The 19,105-nt window shown below is 36.3% G+C and overlaps 2 protein-coding genes across 2 annotated transcripts; both read left to right on the top strand.

Moving 5' to 3' along the window:
• Nucleotides 1-7,701: 7,701 nt before the first annotated feature.
• On the top strand, nt 7,702-15,083 carry LOC306863972 (SKI family transcriptional corepressor 2-like; the record flags this gene model as incomplete). The annotated part of the gene is made up of 7 exons (XM_079407605.1): nt 7,702-9,468; nt 9,970-10,033; nt 10,699-10,776; nt 12,176-12,241; nt 13,180-13,278; nt 13,483-13,550; nt 15,024-15,083. The coding sequence occupies 7 exons, from the start codon at nt 7,702-7,704 to the stop codon at nt 15,081-15,083; spliced, it is 2,202 nt and encodes a 733-aa protein (XP_079263731.1).
• A 1,651-nt stretch (nt 15,084-16,734) lies between these two features.
• Nucleotides 16,735-18,727, top strand: LOC306864087 (immediate early response 3-interacting protein 1-like). Its single transcript, XM_079407802.1, has 3 exons — nt 16,735-16,845; nt 17,733-17,834; nt 18,039-18,727. The coding sequence occupies exons 1-3, from the start codon at nt 16,755-16,757 to the stop codon at nt 18,092-18,094; spliced, it is 249 nt and encodes an 82-aa protein (XP_079263928.1). The 5' UTR covers nt 16,735-16,754; the 3' UTR covers nt 18,095-18,727.
• The last annotated feature ends 378 nt before the right edge of the window (nt 18,728-19,105 follow it).

Below are 19,105 nucleotides of genomic sequence, written 5' to 3'. Positions count from 1 at the left end.
GGATCACCACCTCTCACATGATCCTTCAGAGATAATTATATGCTGATTTGTTGCTCAAGAAACATTTCTGATTATTATCAATGTAAAAAATAGTAATTTTAACAATATAACAATCCTGAAATTATTAAAACTGACATCCAGCCAAACGATACTATATGTCAGTATGCTAATTCACGAAAGGACCAATCAGATTCTGGCTGTCCTGTCTCCTCTATGCTCAGATTACTCAACTAACACCAAACTTGCTTTGCCCAAACAATGGTGATTAAGCAACAGATTAAACCTCCTCATAAATAATGAAGGGCCGTGATTTCAACACGCTTCCTGTTCACTTCCACTAATAGCCGCATTAAAAGCTCTTTACAAGTCAGTTGTGAGAGGAAGAGAAAAAAGAGCACTTAACGAGTCGGAGAGAGACAGGCCGGGATCGGGCCATTCACATGCTGCACGCCGGCCGAGAGTGATGCCAGCTGATCAATGAGTCAATGAGGTCCTTAAAGGAAGCCTTTCCTAGACTGCTGGAAAGAGCTAATGATGAAGGCAATAAAAGGCCTAGCTCTCAACCGGCATAGTAATTAAGGAAGTGGAGGTTAGGAGGCTTTGCTTAACTGATTCACCCTTTGATACTTTTATGACCTTTGCGTCCTCTCACTGTCCAGACAGCGTTCACGAAACATAAGAATAATAACACATGCAATATATACGGTAGTGTTTTTTAAAATATTATTGTATTTTGAATGTATCTAGGCGATATGTAAGTTGCTCTGAGTTCAAAGGTCTCAGACTAATGTTGTATGGGAAGACTGAAGGACACTGTGACACAAGGTGAGTTGTTGTACCACCAATTTATTCAATTACAAATTAAAAGCTATGGCTGTCTTACAAGATGGATTTACAGGACAAAAATTGATTTAGAGTTAAAAAGTCTAATTATAATCATTTTTTAAATGAATGCAAAATAAGGTAATGATAAAGACAGTGAGAATTGACTGTATGTAGTTGATACCCTAAACTGACTTAATCTTAGTATTTAAGGTGATTCAGTTCAAATATACTTTTTACTTCAATCAAAATCAGTTAATTGCATGTTGCCGCATGAAGAATATTTTATATTTTTAAGTTAACTGACTTTACCAGTGAATTAAACTGTTTTTCACAGATCAGAATTTTTGAAAATACATAAGCATAAAGCTGTATAACATCTATGACATTAGCATCTAAGCCATTTACAGTATATAGCAATTAACACCTGAATGTCTATAATGAAATTCAATTTATAATTTCAAGTATACACTATATAAAAGTTTTAACTTTTAAGCTTAAACATATTTAAGATGTGGCAGCATCCACCCAAAAAAACAAAACTCTTCATATATATATATATATGTGAAGAGTTCATTTGCAAAAACAGTTAATTCCGTTTTTAACAATTCTCAGAAATCATGTTTTTTTCCTTGTGCAGGTTATTTTGACTGGGTTAAAAAATAACTTAAAAAACCCCCAGCTAACTAACACAATAAAACACAATAAAAACATGATAGCACAATAAAAACATGATTTTTGAACATTTTCAAAAACAGAGTTATCTGTTTTTGTAAATAAACTCTTCATATATATATGTATATATATATATATATATATATATATATATATATATATATATATATATATATATATATATTATTGGATATTATTTAACATGAATGAATCATTCTGACCACACTGGATTAAACCAACAAAAGTCCATTTTAAGGGTCACACTCTTAAAAATAAAGCTTCCAAAAGAAGGTTATCACATAGATGTCATAGAAGAACCATTTTTATGGTCCTTAAAGAACATCACAAAGATCAGTTCTTAAAAGAACAATATTCTTTCTTAGTGTAAATAACATTTCAATAATCTAAAGGGCCCTTTTTCCACTATAAAGAACCTTTAGTGCAATGCAAAGTTTATGCAAAGAACCATAGATGCCAAGAAAGAACCTTAAATGCATCATAAACATAACAAATGCACACTCTGACTTTATACAGTGTAATTTTGCTCATTAAAATGAGGTATAGGTTTTATAAAGCGGCTCTTTTCTGTCTTATTTCAGTTAAATAGCTTTACTGTGGTGTGTCTTTAAGAATTGAGTTTATTTGAAGTATGTAGTTCATTCATTTAATAGTGGGATATAGGAGCTCAAGCTCACCGGACAGTGTTGGTTACTCTGCTTTGCTAAGCAAACTGACACTAGTTAATAACCCAGTAAAGGAAGCTGACCGGCAGCTCTTTTTCTCCAAAAGATGTTGGCTTTAGACATGTATTTAGACATAAGTTTTAAACTGTAAATTTGAATAATTTTGCTGAATTTGGTCCTTTCTGACTTATAAATTCATAAGTTAGCATACATTTTAGATTTATGCACGACTCTTTTTTTTTCATTTAATGACAATATTTGCATTGTGAAAATACAGTGGTTCAGAGCATGTTATGACAAAAGATCAGTGTGTGTTCAATATATTGTATTTTTTATTTGCCAATAACTGTTAAATCCCCACCCCAAATAAATAAATAAATAAATAAATAAATAAAATTTTCCCCCTCAAGATTTTAGGGTTTGTGTCTATACAGAATTTGACTTTCAAACATAAAATCATTGAAGTGTGACAACTAGCCCCGGTCTACATATGGTGACAAAATCGCTTTCAAATACATGTATTCAAGAAGTTCAAAAAGATGTAGGTATAATTCCTGAGAGTGTGCAAAAATGATGAATGCCTTTGTTTTCTATTTTCTATCAAATATTCTTAATGACAAAGGAATAAAGTTTTCTGATCTCATCGACAATGGCAACTTTTCAGATTATATCTTTACCAAGATTCAGTCGCCAGTCAGTAAAAAGTGTAGTTTCCTTCCCAACTTTCAGACGGGAAAGATCAAACGTGATATGCCATTATCCATGTTCTGATCCTGTAAAAAGCCCCACCTCTCTGAGATTCTTTGGGATGTGAAGTTCAATGACAGCACCGGCTGCAATGAGCACATCTCTCCAGCTCGTCTCCAGAGCACAAGAGCGATGCGCGGCAGATGCCTTTATATTTGCTCTCATGCCTCGCGCGGTGATTTAACAGAGCACGACAGCATCAGTCCACTGTCAGCCGCAGAGCTGCATCGCTAAAGCTTGTACTTGGAATATCCTACAAAAGAGCAGACGCGCGACGCGTGGTGCGCGTAAGGTAAGAGCGTCAGCTTTCTGAATGCGTTTTTAAAGTTTTCAAAATTGCGTCAAATCTAAAATGATGTCTTTAATGACCGGATAGTCGTGTTTGCCTTTTATATAAGCCTACATTTAATTTCTTATTTGTTCGTTACACACACACAGACTTTTCGTCTCACGTGTTTTTCTGAAAGTTCAAGAATGTTTATCGTTTTGTAACAAATTCCATTAAAGAAATGTTTCAGGCAAAATGTTTTAGGATCGTCCGTAACTTGTCACAATAATTTCTGCGTTTCTACTCGGATTTAGGCTATGGCTTTTCCGTTTTCAGATCAATGTCCGTCATAATTCAATGTAATGTGGCCGGTTAAAACTTTTGAATCACTTTGATATTACTTAAACATTTAAAACGGCAATTAATTCTAATTTGGTTGACAAACATCTATCGCAAGATATGAAACTATTATGCTATACATTAATATAGCCTAAGCAGGTTTAGCTATATAAAGGCAGCTGTCTTGTTTTGTCGTACATTTATTTGTCGGACCTTTTTTTTTTAAACGAAAATAAAACTTCCTTGAAGATACTGTGATGGCAGGCTATTCTTAATTTTTTAGACCCGTATATTTTACCTATATCCTCTATCATTCAATGAATGGAGCTTAAGACAGAGAGAGAGAGAGTGAACTTTTATAAAGTGGTTCATTGTTTTAATCTCATGCCGTTGATTTCAACCAAAAATAGTCGTAAATAGTATCGTATTTATTTCTTTTTTGTCAAGAAGGTCACTAGTGTTACAAAAGATTATTATAATTTCATGAACACGAATGAAGCCATCAATCAAGCTCCCGTGAGGCACGAAGGACACTAAAAAATCTGTAATTTATGACTGTTCAAGGCTCAAATATGTGTCTGCTCGTTCCAGGGATTGACTGATGTTGAAGAAGGTGAACTGAAAACACGATTCTCCTGAGCTTTGGAAAAGGTATGTGCGCCAACACACCCTGACACAAAACAGCTCAGATATTTCAACTAACTTATTATTTTGAATTATAGATATTAATTTAGTTTTTGTTAAATTGTTAAAAATTAATTTGAGGAATGTTTAAATGAATTAAAACACTTATTTCATTAATCTTATTTACCATAAACAGAATTATTATGGGATTCTAAGTTGACTGATTATTGCAACATTAAAATGTAATTAAATTATTTCACAATTCCATAAAATGCTATGGGTGGCACCACACTGTATCGACTTCTAGCCCTATTCACCTGTGTGATGCTGTCTTCTGTATCACTGTTCAATCAAAAGATGCATGGAGTCTGATTACCTTCCATTGATAACATATACAGTGTCCATTATAGACTACTGGAAGCCAGCATATTGAACAGGTAACAATTTCATGCATGAAATCAAGACTAAACAATAGAGGATCAAACATCTACGAATGCTTTACGTCTGATGAGATTGTATTTAAATGATATTGCTTCATAAGTCTTCACAGACCAAGCGGCGTTTAGTCTTGCAATTTTCTGATAGACCTCCAGCATTAAATAAGGATTATAATGTAGGACAGTGTACTTAGACCTATTTAGACCGCAGTGTACTGTGGGACTTTCTGTTCATGACAATTATAGGTCAGAGAGGAGTCTTTAAAGAGAGCCGGATTCATTGAAGTAAACCTGACGTTTCATTTGTTTTAAAACACAAGAGTTTGCCTGAGGTATATTTGGTTAGATGATGGATTTGGTGTGTAATGTCCTATTCTTGTAGCTATTAGGTCCCCCCTCTTTTTTCTTCTGTATTGACCCCGACAGGTCACATAAGTAATTTTTTAAATGCATGATTAATTTCACAGTATAGGGTTAGCATACATATAGATGAAGTTCAATGCATCACATGAGCTATGATTTAAGGCCTGTTCTGCATGAATAGTTGTCATTATCAGCGGTCTAATAAACATAAACATTATCAATGGATAGTTCAACTGGTCTTTGTTATAATTAGTATCATAAAGCAGTTTTTCACTTCATGGACATATAAGACAATATGTAAATTCAAATACAGATATGAAAATACCAAGCTGTATGGCATTTTAATATTACAATTATTGAAGCATATTTGAGGTAATGTTTGTTAAAATTTAAAAGCTTAATGAGCATTATTCTTACTGTGTTACCAATCAATTTTAAGTATCATATTTTTTCATATTGCTGTAATGGGATGAGGGGTCTTATGAGCTGCTCTTTGGCTATTGGGAGGTAAAAGCCAGCGGGATGGGATCTAAATGAGGTTCAGGGGGCTGCAGATGGGACCCTCTCTTTCCTGTCAATTTGACTTGGCTTTTCAAAACACTTGACCTTTTATACTAATTCTATTATCGCGGCAAAATGGAAACGTCACAATTAAGCCCAAATGCCATCAGCATCTTTGGAATAATATAATTTAAAATAAAAATCTTTGAGTCTTTGTAGCGAAGATTTTTTCTTCTGCAAAAAAAAAAAAAAGGCATTTTTGATATAATTGTAATTTTTCATATTCGGATCAATAGTGCACCTGCTAATACAGGAATGTTATTGATGAGACAGTTTGTCGGACAACGTTTCATCGGCATCAAGCGATTAGTTTTATTCTCAGTCGTGGTCGATTCAGTACAGCCCGTGTGTTACCCTCATAATGATGAAAAAATGACATGCCGACATTTGTTCCCTTTCGCTTGATTTATGAATGCGTGGAAATATGGCATGGCAGTTTGGACAGTTTCAGTGTGTGACGATTGCAGATGCTGATAACGAAATGATAAAGCATTAATAAAAAAAAAAAAAAAACTACCTGACTGCTTTTCACGCTTTAAAAAATTATTAGGCTACTTTTAATGCTTAAAAACTATGTGATTAGATGCTTAAAGCGGAGGAATCAAATAGCTTACTTGAAAAAAATAATAAAATAAAAACAATTAAACAGTTAAAATTGACTAAAATATTACGGCTTAATAATTATTTTACATCATCCTATCAGTGGCTAAAATATATTAGGCTTACAATTAGTTTCAGGCTTTAGTATAAAACCTAGTATAAAAACGCGCAATTAAATTATTAATGTTGTCAGAAAATGTTTTGGTCTGGGCTACATATTTTCGACGCGTTATGTTGTAATAATTTAAAGAAACGCACGGTTTCTCTTCTTCTCCATGCTGTTATACCGATTGCACACGGCTGGATCTCGGGAGTTTTTTCCTCTAATTCAGATGTGAACTCGAGGCGAGTTTGAGTGGCAGTCAGTGAAACGTCATTGGCTCTTGAGGGGCAGAGCCACGCCAATCACTCTCCGCGCGCTCCGGCAATAAGAGCCAGTGTGTGAGACGCGCGCTTATTCGCGCTTTCTCTTCTCTTTCTACTGATGCTGGGCTCGATAAAGGAGCCTGTTGTGATATTGGCCATTTATCGTGCTTGTATTTATAAAGGTCGCGCTCTCGTTGACCGGTTTCGAAGGCAAATTTCCAATTTTGTGTGTGGAATAGACTGCGACATGATTCGAATTCTGTAGCGTTTGGACATCTCCGGCAGCGCGCGGGGGTAAGACAAATACTAACTTTTTATCGTCTCCGAGTCCGTCTAAAAATTAAATGTTTTTTTGTTCAGGTTTAGAATTTTTAAGTGACATTTGTTCACAGAGTAAAAAAGTGAAAGTGAAATAGGCTACATTTGTTTTTATGGTAAATTTATTATTATTATTATTATTATTAGGCTAAGATTAGGCCATTATATGATACATTAGCCTACCTAAACCTAAAAAAAGCGACGTTCTATATTGTGTATGAAAAAGTCGGAACAGAACGGTGACGCCGACAGAACATTCTACAGGAAATTCTACTTGAACTCTGCAAATTTCGCTAAATTGTTATTTCCCCACATAAAGTGATTGTAAAATAATTACACAGCATTAAAAGCATTACACGCTTTTTCTTTTGCATTTTCACACAGAGACAAAAAATGTTCCTGCTTTAAGTCTTTAAGGAATACAATTAATCATTGCATGTTGCTGTCACACTGATTTAGTTCTTTATTTCTTTCTTTATTTTTTAAAATATCCTTTTTATTTAATTTGCGATCATATTTAATAGCATCTTTATTTTCTCTCGCTCTTCATATCGTCATTTTGTCTCGTTCTGCGAGTTTTTATTTCACCCGCATCATATTCTGATCTACAATCAATGTGTCTGACATGTTAAAAAGCTTTACACTAATTGTGAAAGTTGTTTAATTCTCTCTCTCTTTTTTTTTTTTTTGGTATAGAAAAGGAAAAAAATCGGGTTTCTATTTAATAACTATGCAACATCTGGTAATAACTACATATTATCAGAGTAATATTCTTTATGTGCATAAATTAATTAATGCAACTGAACCTTTTTTTCTCTAATTCCTTTATTTTTATTGATAAATTATCTTTTTTAAATGTGTTTACAGACGAACACCTCCACTCATTGGTCTCCAAAGAATGGAAAAGAGTCTTCTGCCTGGACCAAACGAAATTGTGATGGCCACCCCACCGAGTTCATTCCAGGAGCCGCTCACGCCTCCAAGATCCTCGCTTAAGCCCAACCAAGTTGGGCAGGTCATCCTCTACGGGGTGCCTATTGTCTCGCTGGTGATTGACCATCAAGAGCGCTTATGTCTGGCTCAGATATCCAACACCCTGTTAAAGAACTACAGCTACAACGAGATCCACAACCGCCGAGTGGCTCTGGGTATCACCTGCGTGCAGTGCACCCCGGTCCAGCTGGAGATCCTCCGGCGGGCAGGTGCCATGCCCATCTCCTCGCGCCGCTGCGGCATGATCACCAAACGGGAGGCAGAGCGACTGTGCAAGTCTTTCCTCGGTGAGAACTCTCCACCCAAACTGCCAGACAACTTTGCGTTCGACGTGATACATGAATGTGCTTGGGGCTGCCGGGGAAATTTCATCCCGGCGCGCTACAACAGCTCCCGGGCCAAATGCATCAAGTGCTCCTACTGTAATATGTACTTCTCCCCTAACAAATTCATCTTCCACTCGCACCGCACACCTGAGGCCAAGTACACGCAGCCAGACGCCGCCAACTTCAACTCCTGGCGTCGGCACCTTAAACTGGCAGACAAAACGGCACCGGAGGACCTGTTGTTTGCCTGGGAGGACGTAAAAGCCATGTTCAATGGAGGAAGTCGCAAGAGGGCGCTTCCGTCCTCTAACTGCTCGGCCATGGGCTCCATCAAGGCTGTGAACTCAGTTCTGCCCCACATGATTTCTCCAGATCTGGCCCATAAGAGAGGCCGGTACGAAGACGATGATGAACTGGACACCAACAGCCTCTCGCCCCGAAAGGTCCCGCGCAGTTACCCGGTCATCCCGGTCCCGAGCAAAGGTTTCGGGATGTTGCAGAAGTTCCCAACGACGTCGCTATTCCCCAGCCCCTACACCTTCCCTGCCTTCGGCCTGTGCCCGCAGAAGAAGGACGACGGTGAGGCGACCAATGGACAGAAAAACAGTGGCCTCTCAGGGCTCCTTTGGCCCGGCCGAAAGGACGCTTTTTATCCTCCCTTCTGCATGTTTTGGCCCCCGAGGGCAACTGGGGGTATCCCGGTGCCCACTTACCTCCAGCCCCAACCCAATGCCCTTTCCTCGCTCACAGAGAGCCCGTCCCTCAGACAAGCCTTTTTGGATCTGTCTGAGCAAAGCGATGCCGGTTCGGGTTTGGAAACGAACCCTAGATCCGGGCTGTTCGAGAGCGACTGCCCGCCCGTGACCTCTGATATCCGCCCCGCCCCAGAGGGCTGGCTGAAACTCCTAGACGCCCCCTCGCTGCAAGCCCGCAAAGCCAGTTACCACTCCGCCTTCCGGCCGGTGGTCAAAGATGCAGAAAGCATTGCCAAGCTCCACGGCAGCCTGGAGGACTTCGGTCCAGAGCGGCACCTTTCTCCTGGCACCAGCTGCAGCTACGACAGCGGAGAGAGCGACGAGGAGCAGGAAGTGGACGTGGAGACCAAACAGGACGAGGAGCAGGAGGACTTCGGCAGCCGAGTGGTGCAGACGCCCCTGCACATGCGCGGGCTTCCCGACAGCAGCGTGGGGGAACCACAGCAGGCCAAAGAACCGTCCTCCTTCCCGAGTGCTCCCGCCGAGACCTCAGCAGAGGACAAGCCCGGCCTCGCAGCCAGTCCGCCCACCATCCTCAAAGTCCCCAGCCCTGTTCACGGCTCGCTGGAGGAAAACGGCGCGTACAGAAATGTAAATATTCCCTCCAGGCACTTTAACTAATTATTTAAATGCGGGCCATTGGCTGGCAGGGGCCATATGCGTAACAAGATTGATAGCCTGTGTTCCCTGCAGAAATGAAATATTCAGAGCTCTTTGATCCCTTCTAATAAGCCCAGTCGTGTTTTGTTTAATGGCGACATTATGTTTGCTCCCCTTTGTCACTTCTGCCTATTAGCCCTTTTAATCTTTAACCCTCTGACGCTACATTAACAGACAGAGTGACAGGGATCGAAACGGGAATTCTTTAGCAATTAGCCTCACGCACGTTGATTTATCCAGAGTAACTCGGTAGCATGACAAAACCAAACAAACATCAGGATCATATATAAAACATAACAGTCTTGTCGTGCTCAAGGCTAGTCAATTCTGTGCTTTTGGCTGACTGATATATTTTGTTGCTCTATGTTCAACCTTTGGCCTGATGTTATGAATCAGTTCTAATCAGACATCGCCGGTGTTTTATGGTTACAGGCTCACAAGAACAGAGACGATGGGCTGCCAGCATATGCAAGCAAAAACAAAACCACCACCTCAGGTGAGAAATGAATGTGAAGTGAATGTTGTTGCAATATAATGGATGTGGAAATTGCAATGTGATTATTCTATGCATTTCACATATATATGTATATATCTACACACACACACACAGTATATTATATTATACATATTTTACAATTATTATTGTAAAATTATTAAAATTAAATGCATTATTTTATTTTGAAGTTTTTTAGACCATAGGGTCACACTTTATTTTAAGGTGCAATTCTCTCTATTAACCAACCATTGACTTGACTTTTGCCTCAATAAACTCCTAATTTGCTGCTTATTAATAGTTGGTAAGGTGGTTGTTAAATTTAGGTATTGGGTGGGATTAGGGATGTAGAATATGCTCATGCAAAATATGTGCTTTATAAGTAATAAACAGCCAATATGTTAATAATAGGCATGCGAATAAGCAACTAGTTAATAGTGAGAATTAGTCCCTATACTAAAGTGTTATCATATATTATGTATATATGTATATACCAGTTATTACTGTAAAATTGTATGTACATTAAAACATATTTTAACAAAACTAAAAAAAATTTTTTTTTTAAATAAACTAATAATGAACAAAAATAATAAAATTTTACACCTTTACCTTAACATTCAATTCATTTGTGTGCATGTATTCACATTTGATTTTTTTCTTTCTTTCAGATGACAACAAAGAGCAGAGCAGCTTTTTTGTCCCGGAGACAGAAACGTCGGCACCCGAATACTGGCAGGAGAATCCAAGTAAGAACGCAACACCACTTTATCTCCGCTTTACATCCGCCACTTACAGCAAGAGGGCCGCCAAATAATTTGCACAGCACAGCTGGCCCATCCCTGCAAGGATATTAGGATTAATCTAAATATAACAGATACGGGATAGAATATACTCTCGCCGCACTCTCAAAATGGAGCAGCTCTCTCCACAATGTCATTGGGAAAATGTGTTCTGTAGGGAGCCATAACAGTTCAGCAAGACAATCAGCTCAACGCCAGGAAGGTGACAATCACCATTTGAACAATATCAGACGGAAATAATTGCCTTTTGCTTGGAAAGATCATAGCTTATTGCCTTTTATCTGTCAGAAAGACATTAAAAGTGTTTTATGACATCTATGGCAACATTTATATCATCTAGCCGATAATGATCTCCTCATATAACGTATAATATATTTGAAAAAATTACATGAAACAAATTAAATGAAACCACCTTTGCCTGATTGCTAAATGTCTCCGAGGGGCTACTGGGAAACGTGATTAGAACTTCTGATTTTCCAAAGAGTCTAACGGCAGTGTCTTAAAGATAGTTCTGTTTCTTGGGAGGGAGGGAAAAAATAATCTAATTTTCCATTTATATAATGCAAACTGCCTTGGCTTTGACTATTCACGGTTAATTGACTGTCAAACGAGGTTGTTATCCTCAGGCACTGTCTGCAAATTTGCTTGTCAAATGAGACAGAGAGAGGAGGAGAGCGAGAACAAGACCGCTTTCCAAATGAGGAACGCCTTGTTCGGCTTAAGGAGGCAAGACGGGTAATGAGAAGAGAGAGAGAGAGAGAGAGAGAGAGAGAGAGAGATGGTTGAATGAGGGGAAGATTATACCAACGTGTTGGATCACTTCATTTGAGCCATTTGCGATATAGACACAAAAACACAGACGCCGTCGTGCAGCGCGGACGTACCGACTCCTAAGGATTGCAATCAAAACTGTTTCGAATAATTTCCTGATTCAATAGTGCAGTGACATTAACGAAATCAGCTGTTTTCACAATTTCAGGATATTGGCATTTTGCAAGGGCTGTTTATTCGAATGCACTAATCAGAAATTTTGTTGAGCGAGTTATATTCTTTTCATAATATTATGTCTTTACAGTAAATATGCAGCTATACCATATTCACGATATATGAATACCATTTCCTCACCCCAGAAAAATAGCATTGTATTTTCTATTTCACTTTGTAAATACGTTTGTCTGAAATATTCTGATGTGATACTGACATCTACTGGTTGCTGGTAGAACTGCATGACGTGTGTCACTCTCTCATATGAACTTTACAGAAACTGACATGAATGGATGCATGCAATGTTATAAATCTTCAAAGGTTTTTTTTTTTTTTTTTAATCTTCTTTATTTCTGCTCAGCAGACCAAAGTCAAGACACAAACTCTCCCGTATCACTCAAGAAGGATGTTGAGAACATGGAAAAAGGTGAGATGACAAGCAACTAGTTTATTGAAGAATATATGTGACCCAGGAGCACAAAACCAGTCATAAGGGTCAGTTTTATCTTTTAATTTGGCTGAGATCTGCAATCTGAGGGTGCAAAAAAATCTAAATATACACTGTAAAAAGTGATGAGTTGACTTAACTTTAAACATTTTAAGGCAACGTGTTAAAAAAAAAAATTAATAAGTTAAGTGAACTTGATTCATTATTTACTTGATAATTTTAAGGCAACGGGTTTCCTCAATTTTTTTAAGTTAAGTCAACATATCACTTTTTACAGTGTAAGTTGTTCAAATGAAGTTCTTAGCAATGCAAAAATTCAGTTTTGATTTATTTACAGTAGGACATTTACTAAATATCTTCATGATCTTTACTTAATATCCTTATGATTTTTGGCATAATAGAAAAATCTATATATAAATAGATACCCCAGCGATTTAAGATTTAAGGTTTGTGCTCCACTTTTATTCTGCAAGGACGCATTCATTTGATCAAAAGTGACAGTAAATGCATTTATAAAGTAACACATGGTTTGATTTGAAATATATGCTGTTCTTTTTAACTTTATATCCATCAAAGCAGCTGTTTTCAGCATTGATAATGATCAGAACTGTTTGTTGAGCAGCAAATCAGCTGATTTCTGAAGCATCACGTGATCCCAGAATAAATTGCATTTGACAAAATATTAAAAAAGAAAATTCTATTATAAATAATAGTGAAATTGTAATAATAATATTTCACAATTTTACTGTATTTTTAACCTTGGTAAGCAGAAGAGACTTTAAAAACTCTTACTGACCCCAAGCTTTTGAACGGCATGCAAAATGTTTCAAACACATTTTTGTAACTGCTTTAGATATAATAGTTGATATTTCAGCACAGTTTAGCGTCTGATCTTGATCGTGTAATCTGTCCTTCAGAGGAACTCCAGAAAGTTCTCCTTGAACAGATAGATTTACGGAGGAGACTGGAGCAGGAGTTTCACGCCCTGAAAGGCAGCTCTCCATTTCCAGTTTTCCGTAAGTGTCCTGACTTTCACTTCATGTGTTTTATCGTCACGATTTAGCATGTGAAAATCAGAGAACCTGCTTTATCTGATCAATAAATCAGTATAACTCCATAAAACGAATAAGCCCTTTTTTTAGGCCACTACAAAATGCTATGAACTCAGGTGACCATAAGATGCCTTTGTTTTTAATATTCCATATTTGGCTATCCTACAGATAACTTTCAGGACCAAATGAAGAGAGAACTGGCTTACAGGGAAGAAATGGTGCAGCAGTTACAGATGGTAAGGAGGTTTCATCTACAATAATGTCATAATTTCCCATCTGATTAATTTACTCGAGAATCATACAAATATCCCACATGCAGCCCTGTTATATTAGTAATCTGCTGTAGCAGGCTAAATCGATGTTAAAGTAGAAATGTGAGATAACCAGCAGACTAGCAGCAGGATCTGGTGTCTCGTAATCTTTTGTTGTCTAGAGCTGGTTCAACATTGCACAGCGCTGCGGCATCAATCACTGGTGCATCTGTGTTTTAACACATGGATGATGCTGGCAGACTGCCACTGTGTGTTCTCTCAGTTCAACACCATCCGTCAAGCCAGGGGAGATCACATATGAGAGATTACAGTGTGACAGATTGAAAGCTGAACTTCTGTAATGCAGGAAACTATAGAGATGAATACATAATGAAGTTTGCAAGATGCAAGCTTCCTTTTGGTGTCATATCACCACATATTTAAGCAACAAGGTACACTGGAAAAAGTGATAAGCTGACTTAACTTAAAAAATTGAGGACACCCGTTGCCTTAAAATTATTAAGCGAAAAATAATCAAAAAAGTCAAGTTCACTTAACTTGGTTCACTTAACTTAGTTTTAAGGCAACAGGTTTCCTTGATTTTTTTAAAGTTAAATTAACATCACTTTTTCTAGTGTACAAGAAGCCCTGTGAATTGTGAATATAGTCACGACTAAAGTGTATTTTTAATTTAAAGAAGAATGGACAGCCTAATGTGTTTATGATTGTTTTTTTTGTTGTTGAAAGTAATACTTTTATTAGCTAAGAATGCATTAAACTAATAAAAGTGAATGTAAAGACATTTATTTTCAGATATTTCAAATAAATGCTGTTCTTTTTAACTTTCTGGTCATCAACGAATCCTGAAATCTATCACAGTTTCCACAAAAATATGGAGCAGCACAACTGTTTTCAACATTGATAATAATCAGAAATGTTTCTTGAGCAGCAAATCAGCATATTATACTGATTTCTGAAGAATCATGTGACTGAAGACTGGAGTAATGATGCTGAAAATCAGCTTTGATTCACAGGAATAAATTACATTTTAACACATATTCACATAGAAAACAGTTATTTTGAATTATAAAAATATTTCACAATTTTTATTTATATTTTTACTGTAATTTCAGTCCAATAAATGTAGCCTAGGTGAGCAGAAGAGACTAAAAACTAAAATAAAAAAAATAAAAATAAATTATTTTAATAAAATGTACTTATAAAATGTAGAAATTAGTGCATTTACTGCATTATAAAAAATATCAAGGACACAAATTTTCATTAAACATGAATTTATTAAGCAAATTTAGTGTCATACCTTCTCTAGGTAGATGATATATTCCCTAAAATGTGGAAAAGAGAAATGTTGTATTGTTGATGGAGAATTCAAGTAGTAACTGATTCCTTTTTTGTTGTTGTTGTATTAATTAATTAAAAAAAAATTTTTTTTTTTTTTAGATTCCCTATGCAAACATCATTAGAAAAGAAAAGGTCGGGACACATCTAAACAAAAGCTAAATGGTGAGTATCAAAGCTATTTCATCAAATGAGACACATAATATGTGGCCATTCGGTAAAATCTATTGCAGATTTAATATGAGCTTCACGATTTGTAAGCAAAATAGGTTTTATATGGATGACGTTCTTGATTATTTTGAGAAATCCTAGTGACTAATTCAATTGTTGTATGTTTTAGGTAAATGGTTTTTTGAAATAAAATCAAGCTGCTCTCAACGTCTTTTGACACAAAGAGGTTAAATCATGCCCATCTCTACGAGGAATCATCAAGCGTTGTGCAAGCAGCCTCTTGACCGGATCAAATGCTGAACGCTGCCCTTGACAGACCACCTCATCGATGTCCAGCTCTCAATCAAACCCAAAGGCATCAGTGTACTGACTGATACACAGTACGGTTCAATGCATCTACCAATGATTTAGAGTTCATTTGATGTATTTCCTGTACAGTAACCCCACTTTATGAACTTTATTTATTACCCATGCATTCACTTGTTTGTTGATAACAGCAAACTGTACAATGATATTAGCTGTAGGTTGTAAATGTACAAAAGGAGGTTGTGGAGGGACCGGGTTGCTCTTACTGTGGCTGATGTCTAAGAGCAATCTGAAAGCGTGTAAACTTTTCATGTTTTGCCTGTTTAAATACAACACTGACATAAACACAAGTTTAAAAATGTTATTATTAACTGTTCATGCAAATGTATTTAAATATGTTCTTGTAGTTTCTCTACTATTTATGTGGATAATTAAAAGTCTATCATATGAAAAAAAGACTATTTATTTACTTATGAAAGTGGCGCATTGATAAACACAAGCATAATATAATTTGGGACTAAAGAAAGAAAATTTGTGATATTATATATATATATATAAAACATAATATTTGTGTGCATTTTTTTGATTTTGTATGCGGGTCAAACACGTTAAGACGTCTGCATCAAAATAAATTTACAAAAGTGATTTTATGTCAATTAAATGTAAGTAAGTGTCTACTTTTAATCTTTCAAATACGTTTTGGAGAATAAAATGTCAAAATTTGGTTGAAATAATGTTCAGTGTAGCACAATATTTATGTAAAAATGTATTCTAACTTGTACACATTAAATATATATAAAAGAATAAGGGAGCATATTACATCTTATTGTGTTTTAAATGAGTAACACATTAATTAATTAACTAATTAGTATTTGGGGTGAACGTAATTAGTCGTAAATTGATTTTTGTTGTAAATATGCCTGACAAGATTGTTACACTGATGGCATTGTAGTGGGTGTCTTCTGTAAATCAGGGGAAAATGTATCATATTTATTTTTTGCTCAGAAAAACAAAAACAAAATTGCACTTAAATTAAACAGAAAACATTTAGATTTTTTTTTGTGCAACAACAATTTAAATCAGTATTACACTTATTATGTCTTTGACCCATATTGCATCTGTAATTTAATTATTAAATATATCATGACATGTACGTTTTATTAATTATTTCCTGCATATTATAATATAAATATATATATAGAGAGAGAGGTTGTAAACGTACACAAATATCTACAATGTTTAAGGCTAAATTCGAAATATAATATCATTTCTACTATTTGTGTAGTTGGACTTTGTGTGTCTCGCGGCGGCGCGCCTGTGACGTAATTCCGCGCGACGCCAGCTCTCAGTGCCAGCATGGCGTTCACGCTGTATGCTCTGATTCAAACCGCGATATTACTCACTAATGCCGTCGCAGTTCTCCACGAAGAGAGGTTTCTCAGTAAAAGTAAGTCCTTTGGATGACGCTAGGCTTGTTTTGTCGTGTGTATTGCCATCTGGTTTGCTAGCCTAGAGTTGACGTCTCATAAATGGTCCATTTTGACATAAGCGATTATAACATGCTTTGTTTTTGACTTCCCCTGAAAGGTAACGTTAGATATTAATATAAATCAGAATTGCCAGTCTGTTGTATATCACTTCACCAGTATCATGCTGTAAATGCGCCTAACGGAAAAAAACAACAGAAGCCTGCCCAGAACACAATAGGACATTTAATGGTTATAATGGGAGTTGTATTGGTTTTAATGGAAACTATACTGGGGTCTACTGGTATGTGATGGATTCTATTGGTGGGATGTTAAATCCTATTGCAAAAATGCCCAAAACACACTAAAAAAAGGAATTTTGTAATGGTTTATAATGATATTTTAATGGAAACCATTGTAATTTCTGCGATGGTTTCTATTGGGCTTCTATTGTTTTTTTTTTTAGCTGGGAATATTTGAAATAAAAACATAATAATGATTACATTGGGTTTAAACTTTTCATTTAATTTGTAATAAAATAACAGAAATATATATAAACAGGTATGTGAAAGAAATCTGTAGGAACGATTATATCATATACGAAATGTGTTATTCTTATAAATTTAACACATTTTTACAGTAAAGGAAAAAAAAATGAATGAAGCAGTCTTTATTATCTTTCAGCATAAAATAAAATAAATCCAATTTTATAAATATTTTTCTTGCTAGGGATTAACCACACTCTTTTCCCAGTGAATACAGATGAAAAGTACACTATATAATCCCTCAGCACATGCTAATAAAGAGATCTGGCGTATAGTTATCGTGGCAGAGGGCTCTGTGACTAACAAACACCTCATGTTTCCAGTCGGCTGGGGAGCAGAGCAGGGTATTGGAGGATTTGGAGATGAACCCGGCATTAAAGCACAACTTCTGAACCTTATTCGCTCCGTCAGGACGGTCATGAGAGGTTTGTTCTTTTGTACAGTGCTCTACTGATTCCTATGTTTACTTATTCCAAGAATCATTAATACAGATACTAACATACCTGTAATGGTTTTTAGATTTGCATTAATCACGTTCTGGGAAATATAGCTCCATATATTGTTCCTACATCTTTATGTAATATCAGAAATCGTTCTATATTAACACGGTTTCTCTTCTCCTCCCGCAGTACCTCTGATAGCAGTAAATTCAGTGTGTGTCGTCTTATTATTACTGTTTGGATGACGAAGGAGTTGATGGATTGCGGTGGATCAGGATCTAATGGGGAACACGGTGAATGTGGCAAAGGAAAATGGACTGTGGTTCTAAATGTTGCTCTCCAATGTCTGAAAATTGTACCCTGAATGATTTACTGCAAGTACTCTGGTAGTTTTATATGAAACACATACCAGTCAGTTTTTTTGCTTTTCCAGTTTTGTAATTTTACAGAAGCTCCTGTGTCTGTACTTGTTGTATTTGTCACATTCAAGGTCCACTAAAGTGTCGCTTCCTCAAGCATTCATGTGTTTCTTAGAACAAGCAACAGTTAAATCAGTCAGACAGGTCTGCCAAAGCCACACTGCTGTCTTACGGTCAGATTCTGGCACCTGAAATATTTTTATTTTTATTTTTTTTAACAAATGTTAAGTTCCCCAAAGCTAATCTTAAAATGTTTCCATCTCAAAGACAGCTTGGAAAGTGAAAGTTGGGTTTAATATATTTAAAGACATATGGGTAAATTTGAATAAAGATGTGAGTAATGTAGTGACATCAAGCTTTAATATGCAACACGTTGGGTTTGAAAAGTAGCTTCTACCCTTATGAGCCAGTCATTTCATATTTCAGGCTTTAATAAAGTTTTGTCTTTTCATCTGTCAATGTATGTATTGTCATTTTTTTGTGTTTTACATCTCTAATTATTTTGCCACTCAAGATCAGTTAGCATTTATTCAGTCAGATGGTTAAATGTTATCAGAGTCATTAGAAACACATGGAGTCCATTAACAACACTAGATTACACTACCTTTTTATTAACAGTAGCCCAGACCACTGATAAAACTCCCAACCATATGTTCAGAGCTGCGATTAAAGACTAACCCAAATCTATGCTTAATGGTTATTACCGAAGATGATGTGTCTTTATATTTCTCCAATCCCAGGATTTATATCATGGCAGAGAAAAATATTTTTGGCAGCAAAGCTATGCTCCCCAAAAATTATGGGATGTTAAAGGCATACATTGATACATATCCTTAA

This window comes from Barbus barbus, assembly GCF_936440315.1.
Source record: "Barbus barbus genome assembly, chromosome: 45".
Classification (NCBI taxonomy): Eukaryota; Metazoa; Chordata; class Actinopteri; order Cypriniformes; family Cyprinidae; genus Barbus; species Barbus barbus.
The sequence above is the reverse complement of the archived record's forward strand: the minus strand, read 5'-3'. Positions and strand labels throughout refer to the sequence as shown.